At 28.7% G+C, this 16,648-nt stretch overlaps 2 protein-coding genes across 5 annotated transcripts; one reads left to right on the forward strand and one right to left on the reverse strand.

Moving 5' to 3' along the window:
* Window positions 1-922: 922 nt before the first annotated feature.
* Window positions 923-9,079, reverse strand: Crm (cramped chromatin regulator). 2 transcript variants are annotated; one of them, XM_083033439.1, is made up of 11 exons: window positions 8,543-9,079; window positions 8,195-8,455; window positions 7,416-7,619; window positions 6,943-7,133; window positions 6,150-6,644; window positions 5,685-5,840; window positions 5,422-5,565; window positions 3,566-3,883; window positions 3,360-3,473; window positions 2,292-2,396; window positions 923-1,163 (listed from the first exon to the last, which is right to left on the reverse strand). In XM_083033439.1, the coding sequence occupies exons 1-10, from the start codon at window positions 8,727-8,729 to the stop codon at window positions 2,292-2,294; spliced, it is 2,175 nt and encodes a 724-aa protein (XP_082889565.1). In that variant the 5' UTR covers window positions 8,730-9,079; the 3' UTR covers window positions 923-1,163. The 2 variants fall into 2 exon arrangements, with proteins under 2 accessions (XP_082889565.1, XP_082889564.1); XM_083033438.1 differs by lacking the exon at window positions 923-1,163 and having other exon boundaries at window positions 1,841-2,396.
* Window positions 9,080-9,327: 248 nt separating this feature from the next.
* Git (ARF GTPase-activating protein GIT1) lies at window positions 9,328-16,467 on the forward strand. 3 transcript variants are annotated; one of them, XM_083033441.1, is made up of 13 exons: window positions 9,328-9,469; window positions 9,729-9,884; window positions 9,959-10,071; window positions 10,431-10,617; window positions 11,624-11,754; window positions 11,835-12,021; window positions 12,104-12,176; window positions 12,521-12,715; window positions 12,816-12,985; window positions 13,735-13,905; window positions 14,292-14,471; window positions 14,564-14,794; window positions 14,878-16,467. In XM_083033441.1, exons 3-13 carry the CDS (start codon window positions 9,959-9,961, stop codon window positions 15,073-15,075), a joined length of 1,836 nt encoding a protein of 611 aa, XP_082889567.1. In that variant the 5' UTR covers window positions 9,328-9,469; window positions 9,729-9,884; the 3' UTR covers window positions 15,076-16,467. The 3 variants fall into 3 exon arrangements, with proteins under 3 accessions (XP_082889567.1, XP_082889568.1, XP_082889566.1); XM_083033442.1 differs by having other exon boundaries at window positions 9,729-9,866; XM_083033440.1 differs by having other exon boundaries at window positions 9,334-9,469; window positions 9,729-9,862; window positions 14,878-16,465.
* Window positions 16,468-16,648: the final 181 nt, after the last annotated feature.

Below are 16,648 nucleotides of genomic sequence, written 5' to 3' on the forward strand. Positions count from 1 at the left end.
GAATTATAAAAAATGTTTATTATTGTTTACAGACATTTACTTATTAATGATTTTTTTAATAACATTTTGATTGTTATACATACATACATTATTGATATCTCGATTAATTTTTAGTTTGCAAGAAAAATTTGAAATAAAAAATGGGTAATAAAAACCATTTAAATGTAAATGTAAAATAGTTTTTGAAAACATGTATTTTAAATGCAAAATACAAAATAGGCATTTTATATTTTATATTTCTATTTTAAATGCATCTATTTCAAATAATGCACATCCCTGCGAACAACTGTGTTTTCTTTACACCAGTTGATTCCTTTCATTGTTTTATGCATGAAAGTATTGTAGTAAGATCGTCGAAAAATAAATATTTTTGAAATATTTCATAATTTATGTGTATACTTTTAGTGTCAAATTTAGGTATAAAAATATCTCGTAAACTATTCATTTTTTGGTCATCTTATACCCTTATAATTTTTTATGTCGAAAATTGCGAGGAATCGATTTATACAAAAGAATTATATTAGTAATTTCAATTAAAAAAACATAAATGACCTTCAAATGACTTTGAAAAACGCTCCTCAGAGAAGTCAGAAGTCATCTTCTGTCCCCCTTCAAATCAAACAATTTTTGTTTGAAACATTTTGTTGTACAATCAAAAACAAAAAAGTTTTTGGGGATGGTCGATTAAAATTGAAAACTTCTGTATAGGGCGAGTTGTCAAAAAATTTTGACAACTAGTACTAATTTTGTCGCAACCAGCAACTATACTAATTTTGTGGTAACAAGCAACTGTATACTAATTTTATTGTTTTTTTTTACCGTTCAATTTTTCTTTTAAAGTAAAAGTAGTTTAATACTTTTACTAAACGATAAATTAACAAATAACTAAGCAATTTATATTTTGTCGAGAAACAAATTCGCATCTGGTGATTATTTTAATCGACTAATTAACAAATATCTTTGTCATTCACGGTGTTGAAAGAATAATTTGAAAGTAGAATGATACATACACGATTACATATTTTGCGTTTTCCGCAATAGGACGCCTATGCCCTTGAGACTCGAGGTTATTTATAGTATAACGTGATGCACACCTTGGATGTGTATATGTCGGTACAGCTGCAATCTTCCTTGTTTTTTTTCTTTTCTTTTGTTTACGATTTCTGCAATAAAACGCTTTGTAATTAATAAAAATTTTCTTTACACAAATATATAGCGTAAAAGTGTGTAATAAAATCATAGCAATTTTTACAATATTTCCTGCAATTATTTATAACATTACAATGTAACGTGCTTTTTAAAAAAAATATATTTTTTTTGTTTCTTGCAATACTGAAAGAACTCCATTTATAATACCTCATAAATCACTGATGTATGTACTTATTGTAAATTAAATCGTATTTACATAATAAAACTACATATAATGAAAAATCTTTTTTATTTAAGCGAAATAAATTATGAATTATGATTAAGTTAGAAATATCCTCAACAACTTAACTAAATTTATCAGTTTGAAAAAAAAATCATTCAAAAGAGAAAGGGAAGGAGAAAGAAAGAGGGAATCATCTACGTCTATAATAGATAATTATACCTGTTGATACGAATTCTAAGTAGATGTTGGTCACGCGGATGTAAGCATTATGAATCATTTTGATGATGTATATTTCGCAATTCACAGGGAAAAAGCCGAAGGCTTCATTTCTAAGAACGCGAACATGTTTGTGGCAAGATGTTTCGCTCATTATTAATAATGTTTGTTGAACAACGCAAATATAAGAGAAGTGTACAAAAGTATTTTTTTATATAAATAAGTTACACAGATGTATAATGTCAATAATTGTTATTATTGAATTGCATAAAATTTAGCGATAATTATTAATACAAAGAAATTGACATATAATAATATCTAAAATAGCTCACTCTCGTATCATGATTCTTATTGACAATTCTTATTGCCAGGATAGGCAGTTTCTTTTTATGAAAAGGAATTAACATAATGTAACAGAATATCAATTGCTACACTATTATTTATCTATTGTTTTATGTACAACATGTACACACGTTTACAATATTGTAAAAAATTTACAAATATTTACAACATATACTAATATGCTAATATATTATATAATAGTTTGGTTTTAAAATTGTGATCATATAGTAGTAGTATTATATCCCATATCCATATAAAAATTAAATACATAGATAAATAAATACTACACTCTTATTAGAATCATACATACAAAAACAAGAACGGAATATTTTATCGTAAAGAAAATTTATTTTTAAATTACCTATTTTTTATTTTCATCAGAAGCTATCTGTGAGGCCAGATTTGCAAACTTTACCATATAGTCTACGCTATTTTCTCCCATAAGACATTGCATATGTGATACAACCTGAAAATATTATTATAAAGATAAAGCAAATTGCAATAGAGGAGATATACACGGTGGACCATTTTAATCAATTCACGAAAATATCTCATAAAGTAAGCAAGATGGAAAAAAATGTTTTATACAGTTGTATGATTCTAAGGGGGACAGATGATGAAAATATGGATTTGACCTTGAGTGACCTATTGAAGATCAGGTCAAGATCATCGTTTTTTAATGGAACCCCCCATTTTTTATTGCATATTTTTGTAACCCTTGTCGAGGCGTTTTCAAAACACTACCTATTTGGATCTTTTGCATAAGCCGTGCCCAAGATATGAAGCTTTAAAGTTGACATATCATCATCATTCGCATTATCTGATGTACACCGCGGGGAGGTTGCTCGGTCGGATTTGTACATCATAGGTCTAAAAAGAGTCAATTTTGTGTGTGTGTGCCTTCTGTGTCTCCTTCCCCTTACATTATAATAATTAGAGGAAAGAGAAAAAGAATGGTTGAGAGAGAAAATTTTGCAATAACACACACACACACACACGCATAAAATTTACTCTTTTTAGACCTATGATGTACAAATCCGACCGAACAACTTCCCCGCGGTGTACATCGGGTAATGCGAATGACGATAATATGTCAACTTCATATCTTGGGAACGGCTTATACAAAAGACCCAAATAGGTAGTGTTTTGAAAACGCCTCGACAAGAGTTACAAAAATATGCAATAAAAAATGAAGGGTTTTATTTAAGAAAACATCGATGGCCTTGACCTGACCTTCAATAGGTCACTCGAAGTCAAATCCATATTTTCATCATCTGTCCCCCTTAGAGAGTCCTACAACTTTTGTATAAAACATTTTTTTCCATCTTACTTACTTTACGAGATATTTGCGTGGATTGATTAAAATGATCCACCGTGTATATATATAGAATAAAATAAAATATTTAATTAATTGATAATATATATTTACATCGGAGGAAGGACGAGTGTCTTCTATGATCTGTTCACCTGCTTGACTTCTCTGCGAGCCTTTCATCGGCGATTCGAGTTGTCCTAAAAAGCTGCTCAATGAAAAATCTGCAACCTGTAATTCGATCATTTCAACGGCATTAATTATTACGCACGAAAAATATGTTATGTTATATATATTGTATGTTGTACGATTTAATCGATTACCTCACTATTTAACCATTGATGTTCGCCTTCCTTGAGAATTTGAGTAGCGCTAGTAATAATTGAATTGGAATTTTTCGCATCCGCGCTTGTTTCTAGAGCATCTAAGAAGCTTTTCTCTTGAGCTTCGTTCGCGTTTACCGGCGCTATTTTATCGGTTTCAGTCTGACATAAAGAAGATCCACCGATTTTACTTGCATCGGTTGTTAAACTTTCCGACGACGGCATATTTTGCGCGGATACAATAGGTAGAACCCTTTGTATAACGAGACTCTTCTGTCTCACTGTTCTACCTCGTTTACAAAAGCGTGTTTTGAATTTCTATAACGTGTAAATATGTGTTTAGTTACTTTTTTTTGCTATGTGTAAGATTATATTCAGAAAGGTAAGAGATACACAACTCAAAAAAGAAAATAAGGAACATTTTTCATATCCTAAAAATTAAGCTGTTTTCGAACCGAAATTCAATGAAAAATCATCGTAGAATTAAAAATTAAAAAAGCATTTTGAAGCTTGAAGCTTCAACTTTAACGCTCTATCGGTGATTTTTAAAAACTTTTTTATCTTTCCTGTTTGTGCTTTAAAAAAGAGAACATATTGTTCCTTAAAAAGCTCTTGGTTAGGGCTGCCATTCGTCCTGGTTTCCCCGGATTTGTCCTAGTTTTTCTAGAACGTCCGGGGACATCCGGGGGGATTTTTCAAAGTAGTCAGGATTTTGAGTGCGTGACATTAATAATTATTTTATAAAATTATTTGAATTTGAGTAGATTTGATTTATTATAAAAATAATATTTTTCTTTTCTGTGATGATCTAAGTCATTTAAATAAGTTGATTTTATTAATTATAGAAATAATATTTTTGTTTTTCTTTTGTGATCTAAGTCATTTGAATTTAAGTTGATTTTATTTATTATAAAATAATATTTTTCTTTTCTGTAATAATCTAAGTCATTTAAATTTAAGTTGATTTTATTAATTATAAAAATTAAATTTTTATACTAATTGTTTTGTATATACTATATAAATTGTCCAAACATAAAAATTAATAAAGTTTCTATTAATATGTATATTTTTAACTTTTGAAATTTTCCTGTCCCTGTATTGAATTTTTAAACTTTCGCTTTAGTAGTTGCAATAATTTCATATATGAATTATGAGTGTTCGGGTTTCAGTCGGAAAAGTCCGGGGTTTTAAACCTTTCAGTCCTAGGTCAGTAAAATTACAGATGACAGCCCTACTCCTGGCTCCTCACCGATTATGTTGGAATTGTGACGTCAGAGCAAAAGACCAGACGGCATGGGCCTCATATTACAGTCATTTTACAGCTGTTGATTGATTAAAAAGGGAAAAGGATAGTTTTCGAGATATTTTAAAAGTGTGCTAAAGCTATCTAAAATAGTGTTTCATCGAAATATCTTTTCATTTAAAAATGGCATCTAAGAATTTTCAGCTTTCTCGCCTCTGACGTCACAATCTAATATGGCATCGGCGAGGATCCAGGAGTCTTACAATTAATTACGTATTTTTGATACTCTGCAGCTCCATAAAAAATTTCTCTCACAACAAAACGCCTTTTTCAAAATTTTCCTACAATTTTTTTAACCAAGTTACACGATTTTAAAATCTGTATTTTTCAGAAGAAAAAAAAAAAAAAATTAAAATCATCGATAGCACGTTTGCACAAAATTGAAAATTCAAGCTTGAAAATACTTTTTTAATTTTTAGTCTACGATGATTTTTCACCGAGTTTCAGCAGTATTTGAAAATAGTCTAATTTTTAGGGTATGAAAAGTGCTACCCCCCCTCCCTTTTTTTAGTAGTGTAGAATAATTACTTCATCTAATATAATAACAACTTACATCGAGTTGTGTTTTAAATGCGTCAGCTGTGCCAATCTTATTATACGTTTGCGGGATAAGAGGCCTTCTAAATGTAGATTCCTTAATAGACGGCACGCGAGATGAGATCACTGTTTCGCTACTTCCTGTTGTGTTATCATATACCTAAAAAATATTTTTCTTAATTAATTAAAAATCGATGCATCAGTTACAGTCTCTGAAGGTAACACTTTTATATTCTATACATCTCGTAATTTTAATAAAATAATTATTGTATATCTTACTTTGTTTGTACCATAATTATGTTTTGCCAGTGACAATAACTTTTGTAAAACCGAACATAAATTGTCACGCATGATACTTGATGAATCAGTTGCGTATTGCTCATTAGGTGGCCAATCCCACCAATATTCCAGAGTAACTTTTGATTCACGACCAAACTGTTAAATTTAGAAAATTAGAAGGCATGTATTTCTATGTATAATATGTAAATGTACATGCAATTTTATATTTTATATTGATAAAATTAAAATATATCATATATTATTTATATTTAATTATATATAATTAAATTTAAATATATATCAATATATAAAATATATATTTTATATATTTATTGAAAATTATGTATAAAATATATAATTTTTCAATATACAAATTTAATATGTAAATATAACATATATATATAATATATAAATATATATAATATAAATTTAATATATAATACTAAATATATTAATGATGCACACCATTAAAAAGAGATCACCAACTGTGATTGTATTTGCCTCTTCAACATTCCAACCTTTTCGAATTCTTTCGATAGTTTCTCTACCAGGGAATTTGTTAGGTTCTGAATGATATTCCGCCGATGGTTTTTCCGTATTGTTTATAATCGCTGGTTTTTCAGATATATTACTTCCTGTTTCTAAAAGGTCCATATCACTACTGTTATCTGGCAGTGTGCAATTTTCGTCGGTGCGGTTTAAGAGCTTTTTATCCGATTTGTATCGTTTGATTCCTTTTTTCCCTACTCCTTTTAAATACTGTACAGATCCTAACAAATCCACTCTAGAGCTCTTGAGCCCGAGACGTTTTTCGTACGAATTCAAGCTGACACTATTACTAGTAAGATATTCTCCAAGATTGACCATCGGTAAGGCAATTTTACATCCCTCTAATGGAGCGATTCGTAATAAACGAATGTCTTTTACATCATTAGCGATGAGATTTTCTATAGTAGAGCACTGTAATATATTTAAGGATTTTTATATATACCTATAAATACATTAATATAAAGTATATAATAATAGATAACAAGACTTAAAGTAGCAAATTGACGTCATTAAACGTCAAAATGACGTCATTTTGACATCTAATGGCGTCATTAGACATCGAATGACGTCATTAGACGTCGAAGGACGTCATTCGACATTAAAATGACGTACGTTTGCTACCTGGGAGATGCATATTTCTGAAAATAAACAATAATTCTACAGTCTCTAAGTTAAAAATATATTACAATTGAATGATATATAAGGATACTGTGGTATATTTCGCGAGTCGCCATCGTTGTTGCAAAAATATCAATAAACTTGAAAGGCGTCTTTGGATCGGAAGCAGTGTGCGCACTCTTGGATTCATCGATGCTGATTGCACTTGCCACCAAGCCATGTTGTTACGTGGTCGTAGTTCTATCGTTATTCTAGATGGTAATTTAATCTCTTCCTGCCAATCTGGAATAAAAAAACAGGTTTCTTTAAAGTTCAATTAATCCTTAATTTGTTATTTCGATCGAAACAGTTAACCAACACTTTTTTATCACAAATATAATTATTTGATACTTATGTAACTAATAAATCTGTATATGCATGAGTATATCTTAATTTAGCTAACATATCCGGCAATAAAATTATTTAAATTTACAAGAATTTGACATATGTGTATCAAAGAAAAAGTAGAAATTTAAATAAAAAATTTTTAAAAATGACTAAATATATTAAAAATTTCTGATATACCTTCCAACTGATTTAATTTTCTAAGCGCTCTACATATAGGAGTTTTAATTCTCATAGTTTTTCCTCTGAGTCTGACTTGAGTAGATCCCCAATATATCAATTCGTTCAGTCTTAAATGAATCTTTTCATGAATACGAGGTAACTTTCTTCTCAATTCACCATAATTTATCAATCCATATAATTCTTGGGAAGTTTTCTTAACATCTATAATATGAAGTAATATATATTAATTATACAGTGTTTCATTTTAATTAATATAGTTGAATATTGCTGAAACTATGGCTGTAAAAAGGAAAAATATATAACTGATAGTTGCAAATTACATATTTTTTCTTAAAAACAACCATATGCTTTCTTTACACCAATTGATTTCTCTCAGTATTTTATGTAATATAGTTTTATAAAGTAGTATATTTTTATAATAGTATATTTAGTAGTATATTTATAAAGTAGTATATTGGCGTGAATCATCAAAAAATAAATTTTACGAGATATTTTATAATTTATATAAAATTTATATAAAATTATGTCACATATTGAAGTACAAAATCTCTTGTAAACTATTCATTTTTTGGTCATTCTACCCTTATAACTTTTCATGCTAAATGTTGAGAGGAATCGATTTGTATAAAAAAATTAGGGTGGTTCTATTTTAAAAAACTAGATTGATCTTAAAAAAAATCTTGAAAAAAATGCCTTGACAGAAGAGTTAATTAAAATGGGACATCCTGTATATATAAATCATAATATCATTATTATGTTATAAATATTTTAACAACCTTCTGAGAACTTGAGATGCTTCGATATTTTTAGCCATGTTCTGTAATAGAAATGTCGAATTTGCTCCTTATTCTTTATCATAATGTCCAAGAGACCACGCTTTTTGCCTTGACTTAAAAAATAGCTCTGTAGGGCATCGAAGTCTTTACCATATTCATTCAGCGCTTTAAAAAAAGTGTTTTTATCCTCCATAGACCACAACTCGCACGAACGTTTAAGGGATCTTACTTTGGCTTCTGTTGCTTCTTCATCTTTTACATCTATATTGAAAAAAAAAAAGAATTTATCATTCAGCAACTTTAATGTTATATATATTTTTGTTGTATTATTGTCTAATATATACGCACCCTTCTTTTCAATATTGTTAGGATCGCTATTATCGATCTTAAGCTTTTTATTACCTCGGACAATGCGAATCTGTGTATTTTTATTATCTACCAAGAATTTTGTGTCGGAACAAGTTTGATTTACTTGAGAACTCACAGGAATCGCATTGTTAAATTCAATATCCTCAGGTTTTATAGAATCTTCCATCTTACTCAATTTATATATTTTTTATTACAAACCAGAGTTCTCAGTAACACATTGTATTCAAAATTAAATTTGATATTTTCAATATAGCATTTCAAATCCAACTAATAATTAATATTAGAAGAAAAGGAGACATAAAAGTAATATTTCTAATATTTGTAACTTATTTTCTTGATCTATAGGATCGTGCAGGTTCTTCTTTATTCTTCAATCTTCTATAGGATACAGAGGTTACACACATATATTTTCCTTCTTTCTTAATTTATAGTTTTTTCAGCACACAAGAAATAAATGATTCAACAAGTATTTACATCTAGATTTCTCTGAACTCAATATTTTATATTGGGCATGTTTTCCATGATATAACCCTGTTTTCTTACAAGCACACAAAATTTACCAACAGTCGTTATCGGGGCGCGATCTCTTCCAATTATCTCTCGCGCATTTATGTATGTTGCCTATCATCGGGCAATTTTTTTCCAGTTCCTTGGATTCTCGGATGCTGCGGCAATAAGAGGCTGGAACGATGATGACGGAACGATTCGATTTACGTTTTTATCCCCGACACAAATAATCGTCCGCGTCGATTAGAATCGTCAATCGTTGACCATGTCATGCCAATATATGTATGTATAAATGTGCACGAATTAGTGTCATTAATCATCGAGAGAGAGAAGACAAAAGTATGGCGCGTCCGAAGCACAAAGTTAGCCTTGACGTTTGCGCGGACTGTGGGACCTTTGGTAAGTTGTTTTTTTTTATCTTTTATATATTTTTTTAAGACAATTATTTAAACAATCATTGAGCCTTCATGCGGAATTAAAACATGACAATTATCAAGTTATGTCAAATTTGTTGTACTTGTCAATTTTAATTTTCACAAATAGCTATTAATAATACATATTTGTTAATGGAGTACTTGAGTTAGAATCACTCATTTTTTATTTATTTATTTATTTAAGAGAAAGCGATTAATTAATAAAGATGTGCTGTTTTTTCCAGAGCCAGGATGGGCATCCATAAATAGAGCTATTTTATTATGCGACGACTGTTGCGGGATTCATCGTAGTCTTGGACGTCATGTGTCACATATCAAGTCACTGCACAAGGATGTTTGGAACACGCATTTGTTGAACGTTGGTACACAATGACTGAAAAGTGAAAGAAAAGCACTCTTTTAGAATTTTTTATGGTGTACACATATTTGGAATAACTAGATAAAAATATTTCAGATGGTGCATACTTTGAATGACAATGGTGCAAATAGTATTTGGGAACACTCTCTACTGGATCCTAGCAGCTTGAAACTCAGTAGAAGAAAGCCGCAGGCCAAGGATCCCTTGCAGTTAGTAATTTATGCGACAAATTTTATTTTATGCAGAGAAGACAGAATGATTTTCATTTGTTAGATACTTCAAAGATCAGATTAATCACATTTAAATAAAGATTATTATGATTTTGTTGAATAAAACTAATTCTAAGTACTAGAAATACTTTAAAATATAAAGCTATCAATGATATTTTAATCATTATGTAATATTTATAAAATTTTAGCCTCAAAATTTATTAATATTTCATGATATTTTAGTAATTTAGTAATATTTTTAGAAACATTTATCTTTATATATTTTTTTCTGTATAATATATATTTTTATAATATATATAAAAATATATATATTATAATTTTTACATTATTGTTTATAGTCCTGTGAAGGCAGATTTTATTAAGGCAAAGCATCAACACCTGGCATTTATATTACGACCAAGCAAGGAAGAATGTTGTACCGAGGAGGAATTAAGTAGACAGCTACATAGCAGTGTTCGAACAAGTAATTTAGAAACTTCATTGAGACTATTAGCACAGGGTGCTAATCCTAATTATTTTTACAAGGTATATTTTAATATTTATTAAAGTAATTTATATACAAATATATATTTTTAAGTATATGTTATTGTTAAATTATTATTAAGTTATAACAGGGTGTCCCATTTTAAATGAGCTAGGCAAATATCACAAGAAATATGAAAGATACGGAAAAACGTTTCAGACAAAAGTTGTTTGGTTCGAAGGGGACATAAGATGGTGCCATTGACCTTGGATAGTCGTTTGAAGGTCACCTTCAATTTCTTAAATGGAAAGCCCTATTTTTCAATGTATATTTTTGCAGTTTATATTAAGAGCCTTTCAAAACACTATAATAAAGTTTTTTCTGTTAAGTATTTTTCGAGTTATGAGGCTTGAAAGATGCAGTATTTTGACATAAAATACAAAATATCTTGTAAAACATTCAGTTTTCGGTAATCTTAACTTACTTTTATGCACAGAATAATGAGACTAATCAATTGGTGTAAAGAAAACGCATAATTGTTTTTAAGAAAAAAATATGTTTTAAATTGTACATATTTTCTTAAAAATAACTATGCGTTTTCTTTACACCAATTGATTTGTCTAATTATTTTATGCATAAAAGTATTAAGATAAGATTAACGAAAACTAAATATTTTACAAGATATTTTGTATTTTATGTCAAAAAATATATTGTAAATTTCTCAAGCATTATAATTCGAAAAGCACTGAATGAAAAAATACTTTATTATAGTGTTTTGAAAAGCTCTCGAGGTAAGATACAAGAATATGCATTGAAAAATAGGGGTTTCCATTAAGAAAATGAAAGTGACCTTCATGATTTTCAAATGATTATCCAAGGTCACATCAACGGCACCATCTTATGTCCCCTTTCAAATCAAACAATTTTTGTATGAAATGTTTTTCCGTGTCTTTCATATTTTTTGAGATATTTGCCTGGCTTATTTAAAATGGGACACTCTGTATTATAATTGAATTTATATCATAGAAACATTTCTGTTGAATTATATGTTTATGTATGTGTGTGCAGGAGAAAGGAACCACACCTTTACACGTTGCGGCACGCGCTGGACAAAATCTCCAAGTAGAACTTTTAATAGCTAATGGTGCAATTTCAAGTGCAGTAGATTCAAATGGACAATTAGCTGCCGATATTGCTAAGTAAATGAAGTTTAACAAAGAATGTGTATATATGAAGAATATATTTAAAGGATAATCTATCTTATGTATATTTATTTCAGAATGGCAGGACATATAGATTTATCCGAACGTATAATTGAATGTATGTATGAAGTAACAGATAGACTGACATATCATATATGTTCCCGTAAACCAAATCATCGAAACAACGAACATATCATTTCTGACTTGGCCTCTAACTTGGACAAAAGTGAAATAGCCTTGGAAGGAAGAAGCAGATTACAAATGGTATGCAGGAATTTATATTGAGATTATTTACTTCATTCATTTTTGTCATGTATTTTGCTTAATTTGCTTTATTTTCATTCAGTTATCAAATCACTTGTTGGAAGAATTAGCCATGGATGTTTATGACGAGGTAGATCGCCGAGAAACTGAGAAGAGTGAGTGTTATTTTTACATCTTTTACATGCTTTATACATAAAAAAAATTATAAATATGCTGATTATAATTTTAGATGTGTAATTTATTATTATTATTAATTTATTATTACTATTATTATTATTAGAATTTATTATTATTATTATTAGATTGTCTGAATAATATATACATATATTTTTTTTGTCACGCTTTTGCTATGGAAGGGTGAGTACAAAATTTTTGAACTTAACAATATGATTCTAATTCGTTCATAGTTGTGATTGTAAAATAAAAATATATCTATTAAAAATATATACATATAACAATAAATAGGCAAATAAACTGATATCTAATATTTTATTCATAGTCTGGTTTTCAACTGCATCTCTCCCAGAGAAGTGTGCTGTTCCATTTCTACCGGTTAATCCACAATTGTCATCTACCAGGAATCAAGGAAGACAGAAATTAGCAAGATTTACACCAAAAGAATTCACTATACTTATAGCAGATTTACTGATTGAGGCGGGTCGAAGACATATGCTTGCCAATAATGCATTTCAAAGTAATACGAATTATAAAACGTTTATTTTATACGATATTTTATAGAATTTTGAATATTTTATTATACATATTTACGATATTTATGTATTGTTTTTTTTTAGATCCTGTAATAAATATGCTCCATAAAGAGCAACTCGGCAAACATGGATCACAAATGTCCGACGATGAACCTTTATACGATAGTGTCGCATCCGACGATGATTACACTGCTTTAACATCCGCAGACAATACTTCGTCTAATGTCGCAAAAGAAATTCAAATTAATAATGAGGTAAGTTTTAATAAGTAAGATTCAACAAGTATAGTTCAATAAGTGCTCACAAAATTTTTTAAATACAAAGTTTTATATACAGGGTGGACAAAAAATAAAGCGTTACGAATTTTTATCTTCAAAAATATTGTTTCTAGAAAAAAATGTTTTAAATAAAAGTTGTAAGATTTCGAGGGGGAAAGAAGTTGGTGCTACTAACTTTTTCCTAAAGGACGATTTTCAAGGTCATTTGAAGATCATTTGTTTTTTTAAATGGAACCACCTTAATTTTTTTATATAAATTGATTCCTCGCAATATTTACTATAAAAAGTTATAAGGATAAGATGGCCAAAAAGTGAATAGTTTACGAGATATTTTATATTTAAGTTTGACATAATTTTACATAAACTATGAAATATCTCGTAAAATATTCATTTTTCATCCATCTTACCTTAACACTTTTATTCACAAAAAAGGAGAGCAATCAATTGGTGTAAAGAAAATACATAGTTGTTTGTAAGAAAAAGTATGTAGTTGCTAGTTGCAAATTACATGTATTATTTGTATATATAATTATTGCCGAGAGTGTAAATTTGGCAATAGTGAAATTATAGCTATTGAACACTTTATGTTTTTCAATTCGCAATTCAGTCTTAGTGATTTAAATGTTCACATCATTAATTAGCGTAATCATATATTAAGCTATAATAATTTTGTTCGTGTTAATAAAGATTAACATAAAATTATATTATTGCATTATGTTGTCTAGGAAGTATTTGCACCATTGGCTAAAGGCCTTCCATCTATGGTAGAGGTTTTAAAGAAACAATTAACTTTATCTGAATCAACTGTACGAGATCTCCGCGAGCAGATGTATACTTTACAAATTACCATCGAGCAACTTACTCAAGAGAACAACAAACTCAAACGTATGTTACAGGTAAATACAAATTATATACAAAAGGTATATACAAAATTTTATTTTGCATGCAACATACAAGTAATATTATTAAATAATATAGGTACCAATATATATTATTATATTAATTTTTATTATTTAATTATTATAGTAATTCTTTAATTATATTATATTTATTTAATTATTTTAATTATATTTATTTATTATAGTAAATTTTATTATTAAGTAATTTTTTAATTAATTTATGTTATTATCATGAAAATTATTACAATTATATAAATTATATTATATTATTAATTATATTATATTAATTATATATTTAATTATATTATTTTAATTATTATTATATTATTATTCTCACTTAATTTGTACTTAATTCTGCAAATTAAAAAATATCGATAATTTAGGTAAAAGGTTCTAGTGATGATAATATAAACGGGCATGTCGGTGGAGAACAGGAACCCGAATTAGAGCCAGTGCACGATATCAAAACGTCCATTGTACGTGGAAATCAACGACCAGCGTCTATGTATGAGACGAGAGAAGGCTTACGGAAACCAGGGTCGTGGTCAACGACTATTTGTCAAGTAATTGAATTAGTCAAGTATTTTCTGAAATAAAATTTATGTTAATGAAATATGTATATCAATGTATATTTGTTCGTATCATTTCAATCTAGACGAAACGCGATACGGAGGTCTTATCGCGGAGTAACACGCAGAGTTTATGGGAATATGGCGCCCCAAATTTGCCACCCAGCGAAGAGGTGACTCGGCGAACGGAACAAGTCACCAAACGAATCCAGGAATTGTGGATGGCCATGCAAGATCCGAGCCAACGAGAAGCCTTTGTCCCTTGTGCCGAGAGGATACGCGTCGCTGTTGCTGAGCTAACTGCCATATTTCCTCAGGTATAAAATCATTCTTTTTTTTTTCGAGGATTTCCTCGCATTTGCTAAATTGGGAGGAGATAAAATTTCTGTCGTATCAATAGAATCCACTGGAGGAAAATATCAAATCTGCCTTACGTCAATTGAATGGCAACACCGGGAGACTACAAGCAGAGTGCTCCGGTCTTCAAAGATGCACCAGTGATGCCGAACATATGGATCGTTGCCTGCAGCAAGTACGTTCATGCGCTTACGATATTGCCAAAGCAACCAAGCTACTTGTTACACAGTTTCAGACATAGGTCTTCTTGAGATGTCGCAGAAAAAATATTGGAGGGAATTTTTAATATACAAGGTATGCGAAAAGTCCTGGAATGGTCTTATATTTCGAAAAGGAAGCATTTTACAAAATGTTTTAAATAAAAATTATAGTGTTTAAAAGAACCCATTTAGCGATTTGAACGGTTTAACTTTAGATGGCATTACCAAGGTCATATCAAGATCATCTTGAATTTAATGGAATCACTATATTTTTTTATATAAATCAATTTCTCACAACACATAGTTGTTTTTAAGAAAAAATATGTAGCTGCTAGTTGTAAATTACATTTTTTTTTTCAAACAACTATGTGTTTTCTTTACATTAATAGATTTCTCTCATTATTTTGTGCCTAAAAGTATTGAGGTAAGATCATTGGAAAATTAATATTTTACAAGATATTTCGTAGTTCATGTAAGCTTATGTCAAAATATAAAATATCTCGTAAACTATTCACCTTTTGATCATCCTACCCTTATAATTTTTGATGCCAAATATTATAAGGAATCGATTTATATAAAAAAAATATGGTTTTATTTAAAAAATTCAAGATGACCTTGATATAACCTTGGTAATGCCATCTAAGGTCAAACTGTTAAACCGCTAAATGGATTCTTTTAAACACTATAATTTTTATTTAATATATTTTTTTGTAAAATCCTTCTTTTTCGAAATATTAGACCGTTCCGGGACTTTTCGCACACCCTATATATGTTTGTAGTAAATGTAAATATTTTGCGTAAGATATCAAGCTTATTAGAAATTTAACGCCTTAATTACATAATTATTGCAATGCTTTATATGTATCTACTTTTATAGTAGTAGTGTTTGTTTTTTTTTGTTTACCGTTAAATTTAATGTAATAAAAGAGTAAAGATTTATTCTTTTTTCACTCATTATTAAATTATTTGTCAAACTAGGCTATTAAATTTATATTTTAAAATAGTTAAATAGACGACTAAATGATTTAATAAGTAAGGCATGACATTATATTTGAGGATATATTTTGTAATGTACATTATTTAATATACCTGACAAAGACTGAAAACGGCAAACCAATGAGTTCTACACAGTCTAAGTTTATAGGATTTGTTTAACATGTATAAATTTTATTTAAGCAAATATAGAAGAGGTCTCATCATAAACTAGAACACACATAAGTGAAAAAGAAAATATTCTTTTTATATTTGATGTATATTTTATGTAACAGAGATAAAAAATCGTTCATAATGAAATTTATAGCAGTTTAAACATTGCTATTATTATATTATGGATAAGAGACATAAATTTCTTATAAAGATCCAAGTATTGCTATTTAAAAATATTTAACAATTATATTATAATATAGCGATTTTTTATCTAAATTAAAATTTGTGTTAAACGCTCAGATATTAAAAAAACATCTTTCTTAATATTTGATGCATTTCTGATCTGTGTGTTTAATTATGTAATTAAAAGTATATATAAATAAAGTCTTTTACAATGCTTTTATAGCTTTATTACTATTAGTTTGCATAATGGATAATAATATTAAATATAAAATATTATCTTATATA

This window comes from Prenolepis imparis, unplaced genomic scaffold (genome assembly GCF_030444845.1).
Source record: "Prenolepis imparis isolate NDT839.2.m4 unplaced genomic scaffold, iyPreImpa1.0 SCAF_3, whole genome shotgun sequence".
Lineage (NCBI taxonomy): Eukaryota > Metazoa > Arthropoda > Insecta > Hymenoptera > Formicidae > Prenolepis > Prenolepis imparis.